Raw genomic sequence first — 21120 nt, 5'->3', positions numbered from 1 at the left:
AGTTACTTAGTAACGGAAAAGCTCAATTTCTCTGTTTAGAGATCTGGATAGTGGCTAGGTTGCCTTTTTTATTTGCTGCTATTGGGAGGCTTTTTTAAAAACAAAAAAAAACAAAACTTTTTTTCTAAATTTTCGAAACACACAATGAACAAAAATAGCAATTCAGGATTCTAATAGCTCTAACTTTCTTACAAGGCTTGCTTTTTGTAATATATATATATATATATATATATATAAAATATATATATATATATATATATATATATATATATATATATATATATATATATATATATATATATATATATTTATTTGCAGTGGATAAGCATTGCAGAGTATTAGACCAGCAATCAGTCCAGTGAAAGTTGAGGTCCAATACTAGGGCTGTTTTTCCATCTATGCTGCTCATGGCAGGAAATTACAGGCCAATGTAGCTTGGTGACCCTGCAGACACAACTCTGCCTGGGGTAATAAATGTTGTCCAGCGACACCGCACTGCAAAAATGGGGACAAAAAAGTAGCTAGCCATCCCTCAAATGAGCAGTTAGAATTAGGAGGGTTAAACGGCCCCAATTGGTGGTATATAGTTAATGCCCTATGAGGATGTTGATTGCTGCTTGTGGTTATTCAACACCTTTAGGGACTTTATTTTTATTACTTAAATGCATAATCAAAAATCATATTTGCAATCGAGTTTCAACACAAACTTTGCACAGTTTTGCTTTCACCATCTTTGCTTTCCATCACATTCAACTAGCCAATAGCAGCTCAAAGACAGACATTAGGCTGTGTGCACACGCTGCGGATTTTGCCGCGGTTCCGCAGCGGTTTTGGCCGCTGCGGACCCGCAGCAGTTTCTGCTGCGGTGTACAGTACCATAATTCCCTATGGGAATCAAAAACCGCAATGCAGATGGTGCGGAATTTTCCGCGCGGATTATCTGCGGTTTTCAATCCGCAGAAAGAATTGACATGTCAATTCATTCTGCGGATTCTGCTGTGGTTTGCCATCTCCTCCATTGAGGAGATGAAAAACCGCAGGGCAAAACCGCAGAGCAATCCGCAGATAAAACCGCAGGTCTTTTGACCTACGGTTTCACCTGCGGATTTTATAAAATCTGCGCGGATGAATCCGCACCTAATCCGCAGCGTGTGCACACAGCCTAAGAGTTACAAACTTTCTTGTTTGTAACTGATTGATTCTCAGTGTGAAGTCAGCAACTCTCATTAGTGCAGTTTCCTCACACACAGGCCAGCACTATGTCCATATGATGGCTGCCGCACTTGTAAAACCTCCTCCACAAGCATAGCTGGCAAACATCAGCTCAACACTATACTTGCTATGAAACATCTTTAACCAATTGGAAAGGGATCAAAACTTCCTATAAATTACAACCAGGAGTGGTGTAATGCTGAAGCCCCCTCATGCACAGGATGCCAAAATCCTGAGGATTACAGGATCCAGATTCTCATGTGTGTAAAGGGCAAGTAGCATCCAAGTGAGAAGCTCTGGAACAAGTTGTGACACCACATGAGAAAGAAAGTATTGTTTGAAGCATTGACGATTATAAGCCGTCAGTCCTTTGCACATACATAAGAATTTGAAAATACATTTTACTCATTTCACTGAGCCTGTTTCCCTCTCCACAATGAAACAAACAAATGGTCAGGAGAAATTACTGTAGGGAAACAAAATTCTACAAATAAAATTGCTATAAGGCTGTTTCAACATTGAGCTTTTGATGTTACAGATTCTCTGCACCATTAAGTCAATACGTTACTTGAAATTTTTTTTATAGAAAATACGCTGCATAAAAAAAACAACACACTAATAGCTCATTGTGTGAATGCAGCCTAAGCCAGCCAAACAAGCACATGACAATAGGTTGTCCATGACTACAATATTGCAATCCTATACTTAGGATATCAGATTAGTGGGGGTCTGACAGGCAGTACCCCTACAGATCAGCTTACTTTCAGCACCCATAGAAACTGCAAACAAGGATACAAAGCTAGAACAGCACAGCTTAGTAACATAACTCAGTAACTACAGTGGCTGTTCTTGCATAGGTTCTGATAAAAGCTGTGTATGGAGCTATGGTGTAGTGGCCCTGCACACTTCTGACCACCACGGGAGCAGCAAACAGATGATTGGTGGTGGGAGGGGGGCTGCCCGATGTCGGACCCTCACCTATTTAATATTACTGACCTATAACAAACAGGTCATCAGTATGCAAGTCCTGGACAACCCTTTTCGTATTTATGGCCACTACTAAAACGCAGCTAAAAATCAATAAAAATACGACGTTTGCCTTTACACGTGATAGGGTTTAAGACTTTTTCTAGCATTTCAATAACGAATCCACCATTTACACTGGGAATTTGGAGACTGAAATAAAATGAATCATAGAAATATTAGCTACATGTAACATCAGCCTTTACTTACGAGAAGTTCCAAATTGTAATTTACATATATTTTGCCAACTTGAGCTATGAAACACGGCACTGTCTTTCAATAGTGCATATTTACGTAGCTTGCTTCCATCACACATCTCAAATGTGTTTACTTTTTATTTTAAGAAAGCTGGTAAGCCATGTAACCCTTTCATTTTACAGCCTTGTGCATTCACAACCACAGTGCTTAAAAGGGAACTGGTAAGTTGTCGGACTCGATTCAGAAGGACAGCAATACCTTCAGAGATAGAGACCTGACCTGGTGGGGGAGGAACCTAGCGGTGAAATTGTTTACATTACCTAAAATTCTGTATATTCTCAGATGCATACCACTTCCTATCTCCACGGCATGCCTAATGGCCATTCAGTCGCAAATAAACAATATTATTTGGAACCACAAAAAAACAAGAACTGACACCAGAACATTATTCAAAAAGAAACTTCATGGTGGATTTAGTCTTCTGAATATCTCCGCTCATTATTATACTTTGTTAATTAAACAGAGTATACATTGGTTATCAGACACGAGTGTTCCCGCATGGCATGACCTGGAGGTAGACATCAACAAAGGTAATCATCTCAAATCTCTGGTTTTCAAAGCCATTTCTAATCTGACTACAAATAACCACACTCACCCGATATTTCAGGCAATTTCCTTGGCCTGGTGTAAAATCTCTAGATTAGATGGCCGTAGCCAAAAAATGTCCACGCTGTATAGACTACCTTTAACCCATGTCTATACATTCTTGGGAAAAACTACACCCCCTCACTGGGCTGACTTCAAAATAAATACAATAGGTGACATCTTCAATGGCCCCAACTACTTGAGTTTCAGTTTAATAAAGAATAACTTCAAAGTGCCTTCTTCTTTCTTCCATGAATATTTGTTACTAAGAGAACATATCAAATTATTCTTAAGTAATAAACCTAGATTTACAGAGGCGTCTCTAAAAATTTTGGTTAACCTGCATCACCAAATCTTCTGGGGACATAAATTTATTTATGATTGTTTCAACAAAGACTTGTCTCTTACCAAAAGCGCCCATATGCTCACTTGGGAGAAATCTCTCAACCTCACTACCTCTGCAGATGAATGGGAGGAAACATTTTCATTATCCAACCGGTCTACAATATCTATGCCTCTCCTGGAATCACAGTTCAAGGTATACACCAGATGGTACTATACACCATCTAGACTAGCTCACATAGATGTCTCCAACTCCCCACTTTGTTGGAGAAAATGCGGCTGTAAGGGGGATTTATTACACATTTTCTGGAGCTGCCCTACTGTTGTTACCTTTTGGTCAGGAATTTCCTCTATAATCACCAAACTCTCTGGTTCACCATTTACCTTCACACCACAATTAGCCCTGCTCTCTCTGAATACCTCTGCCTTAGATAATTCTCTTCAACGAATTGTTATACATATTTGCATGGTCGCCAAAAATGCCATCGCCTTTCACTGGAAAAGTCATACTTTACCTGATGTTGACTTCATTGTCAAACTAATTACACAACACAGAGACCTCGAACTTAAGTTCGCTCTGTCCAACAATAGTTTCGGCCAATTCTACAGAAAGTGGCACAAATGGGATCAATCTTTCCCTCCATCACTTACCTGATTAGCATTTATATTTAATTATTCTTGGCCTCTGTATTATCTTATATTGGTCTTTATAATGTTAAGGTCAAAGTCATGTTCTATCATAGCACTGTTTGCTTCTACTCTGTATACCATAGTTTGTTGTTTACAATGCTATTTTTTCAAGGGCTGCGTCCCTTGCTTTACTTGGGTCAAATTGTTGCTGCTTTGCAAATTTATGTTTGTTGTTATGTTTACTGCCCTACCCTTACATCAGCTCCCCCCCCATCCCCTCTACCCCCCCCCTCTATACCCTTGTTAAAAATAAAAATATTGGAAAAGAAAAAAAAAAAGAAGGGAACTGGTCACTTCTAAAATGCTATTTACGGTACCTGCAGGTAAATAGTACTTAAAATCCGGTCTAGCTGACTTACTGAAACAGCGGCCTCCGGGAGAAAACTGAAGCCCCAATTCATCAAAGCAATATTGCCAAAATTCTTGTGTAAATCGCTTTGAAAAATCATTTTTTTTGCATAATTTGTTGCAAAAAAAAGTGACTTCTGGTGTTTTCATGCCAGTTTCTCCCAGCTTCCCCAAAATGGGCAGAGTTGGGGCAAGACAGGTACAAACTGGAGATGTGAAGGCACAGCTTATCTAATTCATGACAAGCTGTGACGAGGGATTTGAGCAAGAATTCTGGCATAGCACAAGCCACTTGTCAGGTGGTCCTCATTCATTAAGATGCATGTCTGACTCCCACAGCTGTGGAGTTGGCATGTCAAACCTCCAACTCCTCAAATTTCCCTGACTCTCGACTGCGACCCCACAGCACTACCCCCTACTGAGCATGTACAGTGCCTACAAGTAGTATTCAACCCCCTGCAGATTTAGCATGTTTGATAAGATGCAAATAAGTTAGAGCCTTCAAACTTCACACAAGAGTAGGATTTATTAACAGATGCATAAATCTTACAAACCAAAAAGTTATGTTGCTCAGTTAAATTTTAATAAATTTTAAACATACAAGTGTGGGTCAATTATTATTCAACCCCTAGGTTTAATATTTTGTGGAATAACCCTTGTTTGCAATTACAGCTAATAATCGTCTTTTATAAGACCTGATCAGGCCGGCACAGGTCTCTGGAGTTATCTTGGCCCACTCCTCCATGCAGATCTTCTCCAAGTTATCTAGGTTCTTTGGGTGTCTCATGTGGACTTTAATCTTGAGCTCCTTCCACAAGTTTTCAATTGGGTTAAGGTCAGGAGACTGACTAGGCCACTCCAACACCTTGATTTTTTCCCTCTTGAACCAGGCCTTGGTTTTCTTGGCTGTGTGCTTTGGGTCGTTGTCTTGTTGGAAGATGAAATGACGACCCATCTTAAGATCCTTGATGGAGGAGCGGAGGTTCTTGGCCAAAATCTCCAGGTAGGCCGTGCTATCCATCTTCCCATGGATGCGGACCAGATGGCCAGGCCCCTTGGCTGAGAAACAGCCCCACAGCATGATGCTGCCACCACCATGCTTGACTGTAGGGATGGTATTCTTGGGGTCGTATGCAGTGCCATCCAGTCTCCAAACGTCACGTGTGTGGTTGGCACCAAAGATCTCGATCTTGGTCTCATCAGACCAGAGAACCTTGAACCAGTCTGTCTCAGAGTCCTCCAAGTGATCATGAGCAAACTGTAGACGAGCCTTGACATGACGCTTTGAAAGCAAAGGTACCTTACGGGCTCGTCTGGAACGGAGACCAGTGCGGTGGAGTACGTTACTTATGGTATTGACTGAAACCAATGTCCCAACTGCCATGAGATCTTCCCGGAGCTCCTTCCTTGTTGTCCTTGGGTTAGCCTTGACTCTTCGGACAAGCCTGGCCTCGGCACGGGAGGAAACTTTCAAAGGCTGTCCAGGCCGTGGAAGGCTAACAGTAGTTCCATAAGCCTTCCACTTCCGGATGATGCTCCCAACAGTGGAGACAGGTAGGCCCAACTCCTTGGAAAGGGTTTTGTACCCCTTGCCAGCCTTGTGACCCTCCACGATCTTGTCTCTGATGGCCTTGGAATGCTCCTTTGTCTTTCCCATGTTGACCATGTATGAGTGCTGTTCACAAGTTTGGGGAGGGTCTTAAATAGTCAGAAAAGGCTGGAAAAAGAGATAATTAATGCAAACATGTGAAGTTCATTGTTCTTTGTGCCTGAAATACTTCTTAATACTTTAGGGGAACCAAACAGAATTCTGGTGGTTTGAGGGGTTGAATAATAAATGACCATCTGAATAAACTTTTCACAGTTTAAAAAAAAATTAAACAAAGAAATAACATTCTTTTTTGCTGCAGTGCATTTCACACTTCCAGGCTGATCTACAGTCCAAATGTCACAATGCCAAGTTAATTCCGAATGTGTAAACCTGCTAAATCTGCAGGGGGTTGAATACTACTTGTAGGCACTGTACATAAAGTGCAGCACAGATTCATCTCAACTAAAAGCCCAGATCCTTAGATCAGGAACAGAACCGATGTTTATAGAACATTTCATAACTTTCCCAAATTCAAAACATTTACAGCACATCCTGCATTGTACGACTGTACCCAATTTATTCAATATTTTAGGAAGTTTTGCATTTTCGTGCGGTTGCCGCACATGTCAAATCGCCGCATGCGGACGCATCCGCATACAATGCATGTCCCTGTGTACCCAGTGTTAAAGATAGGTATGCAGGGAAATGCAGGACGCATACAGAAGTAGGCGGAGCTTCAGGGAGGAAGTAGGCAGCCATCCGCAGCCCTCCTCAACGCAAATGTGAACCTAGCCTTAAAGAGGTTAAAAGTAGTAGCAAGTACACTCTCCGGGTGGCTTCCGCTAGGAAACTGCTCGCCACTATTGTGCAAAGTACAAAGAAAGATGCCTGCAGGAGAGGGTGGGAGAGCCATTAAAAACAATGGTGAAGCCATTTCAGGAAAAGAACTGCTGGCATTTTGAATGAAGCCGCTGTGCTTAAGGGCACTGGGTGGTGCTGCTGCCAAGAGGAAGTAGGCATGTGTGCGTACTTTAAGGCTCTCTGCAGCAGTCAGTCATCGGTGTAGTGCAGTGGGGTGGGGTGGTTACAGGTAACTACATGGTGCGCATGCTGTAATCACCTCCCCGAGAAAGGATTGGCGTCCGGCTCTGACAACATGCACATATACACTGCTGTGTGCCAGGGAGTGATTACAGCTCTCTGCACCACTATAATGACTGGAAGCAAGTGGCCACTGGGAGAATATAACAATTTCCCTGTTGATGCTACTCTAGTAAGCTTGCCAACTTAAAGGGAATCTGTCACCCCTTTTTTGAGATATCATATGATATCATTCAATTGTGTGTCACATAAGGATTCTCTTAGTACTTTTGCTTCACCCTGACCCCGCACCTTTCATGCATAAATACCTTTTTTATATCTGTTCAGATGTATGTAAACTGCCGCTGTCCGGTCCGCTGGGCGGGTTTTATTCATCTGCCCCCCCCCCCCCCCCGTCTTGCTCTACGCATTTCTTCTTGTGTAGAGCAAGACAGGGAGGGGGGGGGGGGAGCAGTTGAATAAGCCCCGCCCATCAGACCTGACCATGGCAGATTACATACATCTGAACCGATATAAAAAAAGGTATTTATGCATGAAAGGTGCGGGGTCAGGGGGAAGCAAAAGTACTAGGAGAATCCTTATGTGACACACAATTGAATGATATCATTATATGATATCTCAAAAAAGGGGTGACAGATTCCCTTTAATTTAAAATGCCCTTTACCTGCAGCTGGAGATAAAGACATGGAATGCACAATCAAACAGTTGGCTGTGTGGTTGCTCACCCTGCAGGGTTGTTTGGTGCCCCACTGAGAGGTTCGTAGCAACGTGTCAGTGGGCTTCATACAGTCTGATCAGAACCTCATGTTCAGCAATGTATAAGTTTTGGATGTACGATCCATGCCTTTCTACAGCTATGGCCATTTACCTACAGATCTCCAAAATATCTGCAAGCAAACAGCTTTTTTGAGGCAACATGCTCCCTTCTGAAGTGATATTCCCATTTGAAACATTTATGGAATATGTGCAGTATGTGAGCTACAAGGCTTGTCTTAACCCTGGTATTAGTGGCATACTGCCTGACTGTGTAGTCAATGTAAATTCTATTAATTCACTGCACCCCTCCCCTCACTAACAGCTGTTTGTCCACTTCCTTTTAGAGATTGTGGGGTTGGGCAGGTGCAGTGGAGATTATATATAGTCTACACTTTTTAAAATGACAGGTCATGAAAATTAAAATCATGATTTTTCCACCCCAAAATTTGTTCATTACTTTTAGTTTAATGTCACCCATAATCTTTACAACTCAAGTGGAAAAAGAAGAAAAATAAATATGGTTGCATATAAATACCTTTAAACTAATACTTTGTTAAAATAAAGTACTCTTTCAATTTAAGACAGCATTGTGTTTTTTTGGGAATTGGAGTCTATCAGCATGAAACCGCTAAAAATTAACAAATCTTTGCTCAATCTTCCTCGCAGTAGCACTCCAAATCTGTCAGGTTATGACAGTATCCCCAGTATATCACCCCTCTTCAGGTCAAGCCAGATTTACAATTGGATTCAGGTCTGTGCCATTCCAAAACTTTGATCTTCTGTTAAAGCCATTTGTTTATTGGCTTAGAGCTCATTATCCTTAGGTTCGTTGTCATGCTGAAATTTCTCTTCATCTTCAGCTTTTTAGCAGAGGTCTTACCTCCAACCTTGACTAAAGCACCAGTTCCAGCTGCTGAAAAACAGTCCCAAAACATAATTCTGCTTTCACCATGCTTCACTGTTATGCTGTTCATTTGCTAATGCACAGTGATGACTGTGCACCAAACATACCTTTTATCATGGCCAAAAAGTTCACCCTCTGTCTCTTCAAACTATAGCATGTTTTCTCACCGTTAATGTAATGTTTCAACAAAACATAGCAGGATTTGGATTTTTCTTTTTATAAGAAAATGTTTCCATCTTGCTACCCAACCTCACAGGCAGACATATGAAGAATATGGGAGATTGTTATCACATGCAGTACATCATCAGTACTTACCAAAAATTGCTGCAGCTCCTTTAAATGTTGCTGTAGGCCTCTTGGCAGCCTCCAACTCATTTTTCTTCATTAATTTTTGAGGGGCTTCCAGTTCTAGGTAATGTTATTGTGGTGCTCAATTCAATCCTTTATATGGTCTGCATTGTGTTACATGGCATATCTATAGCCTTAGAATTTTTTTGGTACTCTACTCCTGACTAAAACCTGCAAAGGGATCTAATTTTTGCAAGTTATCAGCTGTTTGTGGACCGTGGCTTTTGCTGTAAAATGCAACTGACAAAATGTCAGTAAAATGGTTCTGCTTAATTCCATATAAAGCTTAGCTTTTCTAGTAGAATTTTAAATGATGGCAGCTCTGTACTGACTATTATTTATAAAGGCGTTTAAAGAGGTTGTCCAAGTATTGGACAGCCCTTCTCAATCACCATTTCTTCCAAGTAAAGAAGCAATCACCTCCACTGCCGTTCCAGCAGACACTAGCTCTCCCAGGGATTGCGTGACATTAAGTCATGTGATGCCTGAGGTCAATCAGCGGCCGCTTCAACCCTTCCTTTCTTTGGACAAATTAGTTGTCTGGAGGAAGTAAGAACAGCCACAGTTCTCTCTTTCTATGGAAGTCAGTTACAGTTGAAAGAAGACAGTAAAGTAGTTGCCGATTGGTAAAGATGGGCGAACCTGCACCGTCTGTACCGAACACCTACTGTTTGGGCACGAACACCAAACACAGACTTCACAAGGAAGTCCGTGTTACTGTTCGGGTTCGCCTGCCCAAATACAGGGTGTTTGTCGCGCTGCCATGTGCATGGCAGCGCAGCAAACACCGCTTCTGATTGGCAGTGAAATCATCCCCGCCGGTCAGAGAGCCGCGGTTCCCACACAGTGCGAGTGCTCAGCTGTGGTCGGAGGTATAAAGTTTACCTCCAGTCACTGGTGTCAGCTGATGGTACTACAGCGGCCATCATCCGACACCTGCTGCCACTAATAACAGCAAGAGCAGGCACAGCTGATGGTAGTATTCAACCAGCCCTGCTCAAGATGACAGCTAAAAGTTGTATGGCTGGTTATCGAAAATACAGGGTAACCCACGCCTTTTTTAAAAAAAAAATTATTTATTTACAGCGCAGGATTCGGCTAATGAATGCTCCTGCTGTTATTAGTGGCAGCAGGTGTCGGATGATGGGTGCTGTAGTCCCATCAGCTGACACCAGCGAATGGAGGTAAACTGTATACCTCCAATCACAGCTAAGCACTCACGTTTTTTGACAGTGCGGGAACCGCGGCTCTCTGACCGGCAGGGATGATTTCACTGCCGATCAGAAGCAGTGTTTGCCGCGCTTGCATGCCCATTACAACCAGTGACAAACACTGGCTGTTCGGGCCCCCCATTCAAGTGAATGGGGTCCAGGTACTGTTCTGGTACCCGAACCCAAACTTTTTGTAACTGTTCGGCCGAACCCCAACATCCAGGTGTCCGCTCATCTCTACCGATTGGCAGCAGGGATCACATGACAATGTCATGCAAGCTCCAGGAGAGCCAGTGTCAATAACCAGAGGGGAATATATTTTACTTAGGGGGAAAACCATGATTGAGATTGACACAACCCAATTTTAACTGGGTGTTCACACTTCTGCAACCACACTATTTTAGTTTTGAGATATAGATATACATACAGTATATATATAAATATATATATATCCTCTACCCCCCATCCTCAAAATGATTTTGGTTTCTCAATGGACTTATACAGATTAAGGGCGACATTAAAGGATGGAGAAGTTCTTCTTGGTATAGCTGTTTACATAAGCTGGCATAGGTTTGTAGACTTTTAATATCCACTGTAGGATCACCACCATGTTAAAAAATACCTGGGTTATACATGAATCACTCTTACAATAATGCATGTAAAATAAGTGTATTGTTCACTCAATTTTATTCAAGTTTTTCCCATTGTACAATAGGGTGAAAGTCTGAAATAAGTTTCCCTGTGGAAGGCAACATTGGTCATTAATTAGATAAATGTCAGAGGATTCTAATGATTATGCAACGTGTATGAAGGTAGTTGTAACACTTGTGTTAAAGGGAGTGGGTCAGTGGAAGGGAATGACATTCTGAAATTTTACATGATCAGATCCATGTTTCCTGGCGAGATAAAAAAGACTTATCTGGCAGCCGCTTATCCTATTTCTCTGTACTCTGTATCAGAGAAAAAGAAAAAAAAAAGAAATGGTTGGCCAAATCAAACAGTAATGTAATGTTCAAGGACGCTTCGCTTTATAGTAACACCAAATAAGGGTCTTATTTCTTAGCTCTTTGGCATCCAAGTTCATGAAGTACAATGGTGTGACAGCTGAGAGTTGACAATAATAGAAAGCAAGTCACTGAGAATGCTGACTGACAGCATAAGTGGGGATAACGTTTGCTGTTTGCAGACCCTACCCCATGCAATGTTTGATTACACAACTATGATCCATTTTTAGCTTATGTCAGGCACTGTACCTGCAGGAAGAGGCGCCTATTGTAAATCTGTGCATGACCTGTTACTCCCTAAACAGGATTTTCACCTATATCCCCATCATGGATCATACGCTATGAATAAATATAGCAAAATCTGCACTTGGGAACTGAATTTTAAAATATATTGGCAGGTTTGATGGCATTTTAATATTCTAACATGATGCTAATGAAACCTCATCATCTCGGTTGCTACAAAATTTCTTTTATCGGTAAGTCTTAGAAGTAGCACTGCAAGCACTAGAAAAGCCATTAGTCAATGTGTGATTTTATTGACTGATCCCTGTAGAAATTCATTCTGCAGTGTTAAACACATCAATTGTCAATCCCTATAAATGGCGACATTTACAAGTTACTTGCAGTGTTACACAACACTCGATTTCATTATTTAATTCATAATATACATTTTTTTTGATAGTTGTGGCTTCTGTTAACTCTGATGTGAAACTGAAAAAACAGCCACAAATGACTGCAGCCTTGAAGAATAGTATGTTAACAATCATTCAATTCTTCCTCAGCCTATTGTAATGGTTAACAATGAACACTTAATTTCTTTTAAAGGGTTGTGTTCTCTAGAATATTATGTTAAATTATAACAGCTACCGTAATTTCATTCAATAAATGGCACATTGTCCAATATGTGCAGAAAGGACAGAACAGAGATTGCTTATCAGTAGTGAACTCTAACGGTACTGTCACACTTAGCGATGTACCAGCGATCCTGACCAGCGATATGACGCGGTCAGGATCGCTGGTACATCGCTAAGTGGTCGCTAGTGAGCTGCCACACAGGCAGATCTCACCAGCGACATCGCTGGGGATGGGGGTCGCTACTTACCTGTCACACTAGGCGATCCTGACGTCCTCCCGCCCGGCTCCACTCTCGTCTCTCCACAGGAAGCGCCGCAGGAAGCTGACGACAAGAAGCGGTCCAGGACGTTCTCGCGCGATCAGCGATAACCAGTGGGGGAGCGGGTCGTAGGTAAGTATCAGACATAGCGATGTCGCTAGCAATATCGCTATAACGTCACAAGTTATAGCGATATTGCTAGCGATATCGCTTAGTGTGACAGTACCTTAAAACTAGAACTCTAGTGCCACCTATTGGAAATATCAATCCTAAAAGCCAATATCGAATCTTTCATGAACTTTGCCACGACTTAGCTTTTATCCTAAAAATATAATCAATCACAAAACAAGTCACTCCGTTCTAAAACTTGGGTGCACAGAAAAAGGATACCAATCCTAGTAATCAATTTGAAGAAAAAATCTGGCACTCCTTAACTTTGGCAACTTAGTTATTATATAGCATTGTAAGCTGTCCAGTGTTAGCATGTCTTGATTCATTATAATACTTAGCCACAATGTTCTATTTCTGTATTAAATGTTACCAAAATATCAGTGATATGTTATAACGGATTGTATATTTCTTTTGCTTTGCTTCATTATATGTATCCCAGTCTGAAGAAGGTCTAATTTTGGACAGAAACGTTATGTAATTTTGGGACTATTTTACTTTCAATAAATATTTTTCATTATTTGATGCATTAAGGAGTGCGAGACTTTTTCTTCAAATATCCTAAGGCTTTTATCATAAGCAAGGCTCATTAAAAGGGTCGATGTTGACATTTAGGATTGCTACTTCCAATAGGTGGCACTAGAGTTCTAGTCCTCTTCCTCTCTGAAGAGACAATTTGCATATTTAAATTTCCCAGAGAAGCGTGCATGGCTCTTACGTCTCCTCACTGTGACATGCTAGGCTTGGCATTTCGTTATCCACAAGAAGAAACCTTACCCTTAGGTCACAGGGAAAAAAGACAGCTGTGATAATGAGGATTGACTAAAAGCTCTCTGATACATATGAATGCCATCTTTTTCAGTCTTCCTTGGGCAATAATTAGCATTTGTAAGCCATACATGGCAAACATGCGCTTATGTGAGTTTATTCCGGGTACTCAGATTTTCTTCCAGCCTCCAAAGACGTACTGACTTAGGGTACCATTACACTTAGCGATGCACCAGCGATCCCGACAACGAAATGGATCGCTGGTGCATCGCAAAGTGGTCGCTAGTGAGTTGCCACACAGGCAGATCTCACCAGCGACATAGCAGGGGTCGGGGGTCGCTACTTACCTGTCAGACGCGGCGATCCTGACGTCCTCCCGCCCGCGTCCACGCGTCGCTCGCCGGCGCCACAGGAAGCGCCCGACGAGAAATGATCCAGGACGTTCTCGCGCGACCAGCGATGAGCAGCGGGGGAGCCGGTCAGAGGTAAGTATCACACAGCGATATCGCTAGCAATATCGCTGCTACGTCACAAAATCGGTGACGTTACAGCGATATTGCTAGCGATATCGCTATGTGTAACGGGGCTAAAGCCCCTATTGGAGACAGCAATTTTGAATGACACATACCCATTATGTCAAAATGCTGATTAAAATCGAAACCTTTGGTGAAGAAATGTACTTTTGTGGTTCTTTAATCAGCATTTGAAGTTTTCTGCCAATTAGACTTCTGTGCACAGGGGCTCAGCTTTTTCCTCCTTGTCTGATTCCTTGGCACCTCCGCCTGCCTCTGGGAACTTGCCATTTTTTTTTTTATTTTTTTTTTTTTAAGGGAACACTTTACTATAAAAAATGACCAGGTAACTGATGACCAGAAATGCGCTGCAATTTTTTTTTTTTTTTAAACCACAGAACAAAATATCATTTTAGTCGTATTCTAAGACCCATAATTTGCATTTTTTTATTTTGTAGTTGATAGCATTATGAAAAATGGTTTCTTTTAGGGTAAGCTATAGTTTTTATTGATACAACTGTAGCACTCATGACTTTTTGATACTTTTTTAATCTTTACATTTACGGTAAAGGGAGCCGTATCTGTGTGACTGAGGTACTATGCAAGCCTCATTTGTGAGAATTTTTTTCTTTTTACTAGGCAGCCACCCCCTCCATGAATTGGTAGGTGTGTGAGTAGCTGCTTCAATCAGTACTTTGCATCTGTGCTGCCCCCACCTTTACTATGGGGATCTGCTGAATTTTGCAAGTGCATTTTGTATTGTGACTTGGTAAGGCGGTTTCTTTTTCTGGTATGTTTTTTGAATTTATGTCCTTTAGCGAGCCATCATGATTGACAGCAACAATTCAGCTATTAAGACTGTTGCGATCAAAACTAGCTTGGATCACAGCAGTTACTATTGGATGCCGACTATGTAACACAGCCAGCACGTGCACTATATGAGACGGGCTCAGCAAAGGGGTTAAAAGATCAACATTCCATAAATATTAATTGAAAGCCATCATGGTAGACTCCTCAAGAACTTACATTTATTTTCAGGCTCCAGCTCCTGCAGCTCCTTGCAGGACTGCAATTCTTGTTGCAATACGTTGCTTTTCCCCTCAGATAGCTCCAAACTGAAAAAGATGAATAAGTTAGCAGTTATGTGTTGCCATCAATTGTACTCCTGCTACCATCACCCTCAGTCAGAAGTGTAAGGCCCTTTTCTCAAAAGGCAGTTGTGGAATGACCAAGAGCTGCACAACTGCAACGCTTCTGATGCACAAGCAATATTTACCTGAAGATTTTATCTTCTGTTGCAGAATCTCGAAACCATGTGCTCAATTTTCCTAGATTGAAAAAGAAAATCAAATGATGGAAGTATGCTCATTTTTCCATCTCCTGATAACTTGTATTCAGCAGTGATCACCTGGGTACAAGACACACTCTTTTTGAGCTTCTCCATCCTTCCAGATAACTTTAAAGTTATGCTGACAATGGTCACTGAAACGATCCTTGGGGAATTCAGAGATCTGGGGAAAAAACAAATATACATGACAAAACACACTTGCATGTGAGGAGACTGAAAAGTATGAAGGCTTTGTTCACACTCCCCTGGAGCCTAAAGTATACATTTGTAGGATTTCCCTAGACAAAACTCACATGGAAGACCAAGTTCTTCCACTATATACGAATAATACGGTGCAATAAAGGAGATTAGACCACCAGTAATGATGTTTCCAGGAGTCCATCCTGACAGCACCATGGAGGTCGTCCTTATACGGACAGGAAACACATGAGAGGTGAAAAGACCTCTCCCACCTCCCTCAGTTTTTTTTTTGGTCCCTGTAAGGACAGACATGAGAGAAGACGTAGAAACAGGAAGGAGCCTCAGGAGCAAGGTTACCTGAACGGACTAGGGGGTATCATCATACTCTTCAAGATTTGGCTTCAAGGATCTTTGCTTGGGCACAAAGAACTGTTCTATCAGTTTCATCAATTCACCTGGAAATTTCCCGGAACAGGGTGGCGGATTACCTAAGCAGACAGAAGGTCTGGCCTACCGTGTGGGAGTTATAAGGGGAGGTTTTCCAGTAGTTGTAAGAACTGGGGTCTTCCTCAGATCGACCTGTTCGCAACCAGGAAAAATTCAAAGGTCGGTAAGTTTTATTCCCTGAACCCCAAGGACAATCCCAAAGGGATTGACGCCTTAAACCAGGACTCTTTCCTACGCTTTTCCTCCACTGGCCATAATCCCAAGGGTTCTCAGAAAGATCTGGCAAAGGTGCTCCTGATAGTTCCCTTTTGGCCAAAAAGAAGTTGGTTCCCTCTATTGAAAATCATGGCCTTAGAGGAACTGGTCTTACTTCCCCTGAGAAAAGATCTGATCTATCAGGGTCCAGTTCTTCACCATGACCTGTAGAGACTTCATCTATCAGTACGTATCCTGAAAGAATAAAAAAGAAAAAATGCCAGCTTACCCAGTTGGTTCAAAAGACAAGCTGCTATACTGTATAGGCTCTCAGCAACGGATAAATGACAGGAGCTCTTGCCAACAATAAATGCGAAAAGGAGATGAATCCAGCGAGCCAAGTTTGAAGTACATAAAAAATCATTTTCTTTATTTCAAACGTAGATTAAAAATATTAATCCATAGCAGCATATTATAAATATAGGCAGAGATAGGAAAAATTACTGCTGTAAAGCGCTTTACAGCAGTAATTTTTCCTATCTCTGCCTATATTTATAATATGCTGCTATGGATTAATATTTTTAATCTACGTTTGAAATAAAGAAAAAGATTTTTTATGTACTTCAAACTTGGCTCGCTGAATTCATCTCCTTTTCGCATTTATCCTGAAAGAACAATCCTAAGAACCTGGGGTTTTTCAGATCATGTGATAGCCACAGTTCAGGCAATCAGGAACCCGGACACCTCGGCTATTTATAACAAAACTTGGAAAAGATTCTTTTTGAAATGTGACAGTTCTTCCATAGACACTTCCCACCCAGATATCCCTAAAATACTAGATTTCCTACAGGACAGTTTTAACAAGGGTCTAAGGCCAAGCACACTAAAAGTCCAAATATCAGCCTTGAGTGTTATCTTTGACCATCCCCTAGCCTCCCACCTGTGGATGTCCAGATTTACTTGATCAATAGAGAGGCTAAGGATCCCGTCACACACAGCGATCTCGCTAGCGAGATCGCTGATTTTGTGACACATCAGCGATCTCGCCAGCGACATCGCTGTGTGTGACGGGGATCAGCAACTGCCCCCATGCCGGTTATCGCTGATCGTCGTCGAACGTCCCGGGCCATTTTTCGATCGCTGGTCTCCCGCTGCCCAGCGCGCATTGCTGCGTGTGGCAGCAAGAGACCAGCGATCAGCGACGCTGGTTTCTAATGTAAACATCGTGTATCCAGGAGCCACGCGTTTACCTTGGAAACCAGCATGTACACCGGTTCCAAGGTAAATATTGGGTATCCAGGAGTCGCGCGGCTCCTGGACACCCGACGTTTACATTAGAAACCAGTGATAATGATGTTTCCAGGAGTCCATCCTGACAGCATGTTTAGTTTCTCTACCTTATGATTTCCTATTACTAATGTGAGTAAATGTATGAGAATTTAATACAGCATAAGTTGCATCCTTCCTGGTGTGGTACTTCGAAAAAACAATCAGGGAGGTGGGTGGGAGGGGTCTTTTAACCTCTTGTGTGTTTCCTGTCCCTATAAAGGATAAGAAGGACAACCTCCTTGGTGCTGTCAGGAGGGATGTCCTGGAAATATAAGATTCCACTTTTTTTATTTAAAAAAATATATATACATGTCTTTTTTATTGAATTCCTGCTGTATCAACGACAAAAGTATAAAATACTGGCTAAAAAAAAGGCTCTATGAATGCATAAATTAATAGGAAGAAAGTTGATGACGAATGAATGATAATGAGAAGGAAAAAAAACAACTCAGCAAAGATGAGAAATATGATCTTCAGATACTCAAACACAAAACTCAAAATACTGCAGTACCCAGAGTAAACTTGGCTTCTCTTTTCCATTTGGTGTCTTCCACGTGACCATTATTGGTTTGTCATCAATGAACAGTATCAAATCACTCTCCACCTAAAACGTGGAAGAAAAAAAAATTAATTTAACATGCTGAAATAAACCAAGTTTGTCAAAAATGTGACATAACTTGCATATTTTTATACAATTTTTAAACTACAATTATGATCACTCTGTTCGATTAGGCTCGCTCACATTAGCATATAAAAAATAGCCCTGATATTGCTCTTGAAAAGTTGGACGAGTGGAATCCTTATGGTTCAACTTATGTTATGAGAGTGTGCAATTTTTTCCTCACCCAGCATCCATATGACATGCGTATGGAGTGTATTTAACACCTTTTACATAATGTAATCCTCTATGTAAATTAAAGCTAATTTCCTAACTAATAAAGCAATCTTATACACAGATATATAAAACAGATAGATGTCCAGTAGACATTTAATGTCATAAGTGCCCTACATATAAAAAAACCTAGCACCCTTTAGTGTCCTTCATGTGGCAGTAAAGGGTGTTTAGCTTTAGTAAACCCATTAATAATGATAAAAAAATGAAGTGGGATTCCCCCTATTTTTTAATAACCAGCTAAGGGAAAGCAGACAGCTATGGGCTTACATTATCAGGCTGAGAAGGGCCAGATATTAACAGGCTGGGAAGGTCTATGGTTATCAACTCACAGCTGTCTGCTTTGCTGGTTATCAAAAATGGGGGGATCCAAAAAAAAAAAAAATTAATAAACAGCGAAGGCAAAAACAGGATTTTTGGTTACTCACCGTAAAATCTGTTTCTCGGAGCCTTCATTGGGGGACACAGGAAACCATTTGTGTATGTTGCTGCCACTAGGAAGCTGACACTATGCACTAAATAATCTAGCTCCTCCTAAGCAGTGTACACCCCACCTACTGGCACTAAGTTAATCAGTTAGTGAGAAAACAGTAGGAGAAGCAACATGTTAAAGAGAAAAAAAACACAAACTCAAACAATATAACCCAGTCAATAGAGCTGTTGTTAATATTTGGGAGGATGCTGTATCCCCCAATGAAGACTCTGAGAAATAGATTTTACGGTGAGTAACCAAAAATCCTATTTTCTCTATCGCTTCATTGGGGGACACAGAAAACCATGGGATGTTCAAAAGCAGTCCCTGGGGAGGGAACAGCACAAACTTTGTTCAGGTCGGAGAACCAACCACTGCCATCTGAAGATCCTGCTTCCTGGGTTGGCGGCTGCAGAAGCATAGGTATGGAACCTGTAAAATTTGCCGAACATGTAAATGGAAGACCAGTTTGCCACTTTGCAGAGTTGTAGGGCAGATGCTCTATGGCGTACAGCCCAGGAGGTGCTAACTGCCTGGGTAGACTGTGCCTTAATTCCTGGGGGAGGCACTCTGATCTTGACCCGATGCATCTCCAAGATTGCCGTCTGGATCCAGAGAGCAATGATAGCCTTGGAGGCCAGAAGGCCTCTATTCGCACCCTCAGGAATGACAAAAAGAGAGAGTCCAGTTTCTGAAAGGGTGCGGTCCTAGACAGATAGACGCGCATCGCCCTGACTGGGTCTAACCTGTTCAGTGAATGCTTCAGAAGATGAGTCAGAGTAGGGCAAAAGGAAGAGAGGACAATGTCCTCATTCAGATGAAAGTTAATAGAGATTCTGGAGTAGCGGGTTCATTTAGATGAAAAGTGGAAACTCTGCATTGGCCGCAAAACTACCTTGTCCTGATGGAGAACCAGGAAGGGGGGTGACAAGAAAGAGCTGCCAGAGATGCGCTTAATGAAAGTGATTGCCACAAGAAAAACCACCAAGAAAGAAAAAAGATTTCTCGAAAAGGTTCAAAAAGGGAACTCCTGAGGGCCTCCCGAAGTAAACTGAGCCCCCAGAGATCAACAGGAGTCTGATATGAAGGAGCTGCATACAGACACCTTCCGTTCACAGAAAAGTTTTGACTTGAGAAAGCAAGGCTAAGTTCTTCTGGAAAAGAAAAGAAAGCGTTGACATTTGGCCATATAGAGAACTGAGGGCAAGGCCTGCGTCATGTCCCGCCTGAAGAAAAGCCAGAATAGAAGGGAGAGAAAAGGACATAGGCGCAATGTGATTAGCCTCACACCAATGGAAATAAGCTTTCAAAGTCCGATAATAGACCCGAGATGATGACAGCTTCCAAGCTTGGATCATCGTCTGAATCACTCTTCCAGAAAACACGGATGTTCTTAAAACTATGGTTTCAACAGCCAGACAGTTAAATCGAGAGACTGAAAATTCTGGTGGAAAATGAAACCCTGGGAAAGAAGTACTGGTCTGTCCGGAAGCCTCCAAGGGGCGTCGGCGAGACTGACAACCTCTGTGAACCAAGACCTCCTGGGCTAATCTGGTGCTAATTAGAATGACCAACACCCCTTCCGCCTTGATCTTTTTCAACAGCCTGGGAAGGAGGGTGAGAGGAGGGAACAGATAGGGAAGAGCAAACTATGACCAGGGTATCGTATCGCCAGAGCTTTGGCGCCCACCGCGAGAGGATCGCGGGACCATGAGACGAACTGTGGAACTTTTCTGTTCAACCAGGATGCCATGAGGTCTACATCCAGAGTGCCCCAACGAAGGCAAATCTGATGGAAGAAGTCGTGATGTAGAGACCACTCTCCCGCTGCGAGACTCTCGAGACTGAGAAAGTTGGCGGCCTAGGTGTCCACGTCAGGAATATACACCGCAGATATCGTCGGAACTTTTGTTTCTGCCCAGAGGAGAATCCTGGAGACTTCGGACATAGCCAAGGGACTCCGAATTCCTGAGTTCCTCCCTGGTGGTTGACACATCCGTGGTATGGTCTGTCTGAACCCAAACTGGCAGGCCCAGGAGAAGTTTCTGCCAGTGGCACAGGGACAGAAGAATGGCTCTCATCTTAAGGATGTTGATCGGCAGAGAAGATTCCTCCAGCGATCAACGTCCCTGGACCGTCAGGTTGCGAAAAACTGCTCCCCAGCCAAGACGACTGGCATCCGTCGTCACCACCTGCCAGTGAACAGGAAGGAAAGTCCAACTCTGAAGAATGAGCGGGGATGACAGCCACCAGCTTAAAGACCTCCTGACCCGAGAGGAGATCCGAACTGGATGGTCCAGAGAGAGAACAGATTGGTTCCAC

The 21120-nt window shown here is 42.2% G+C and overlaps 1 protein-coding gene across 5 annotated transcripts in view; it reads right to left on the bottom strand.

Annotated features, from left to right (window-relative positions):
* Window positions 1–21120, bottom strand: part of RABGGTA (Rab geranylgeranyltransferase subunit alpha) — a 116844-nt gene that overhangs the window by 47901 nt on the left and 47823 nt on the right. For all 5 annotated transcript variants that reach the window (XM_073575348.1, XM_073575347.1, XM_073575349.1 and 2 more), the window contains 4 exons: window positions 17946–18038; window positions 15344–15446; window positions 15212–15263; window positions 14962–15050 (listed from right to left, as the gene is read on the bottom strand). In XM_073575348.1, the coding sequence (XP_073431449.1) occupies window positions 14962–15050; window positions 15212–15263; window positions 15344–15446; window positions 17946–18038 (337 nt within the window). The remainder of the gene's footprint in view (window positions 1–14961; window positions 15051–15211; window positions 15264–15343; window positions 15447–17945; window positions 18039–21120) is intronic.

This window comes from Dendrobates tinctorius, unplaced genomic scaffold, assembly GCF_039654945.1.
Source record: "Dendrobates tinctorius isolate UK_male_01 unplaced genomic scaffold, ASM3965494v1 ptg000044l, whole genome shotgun sequence".
Taxonomy (NCBI): domain Eukaryota; kingdom Metazoa; phylum Chordata; class Amphibia; order Anura; family Dendrobatidae; genus Dendrobates; species Dendrobates tinctorius.
The sequence above is the reverse complement of the archived record's forward strand: the minus strand, read 5'-3'. Positions and strand labels throughout refer to the sequence as shown.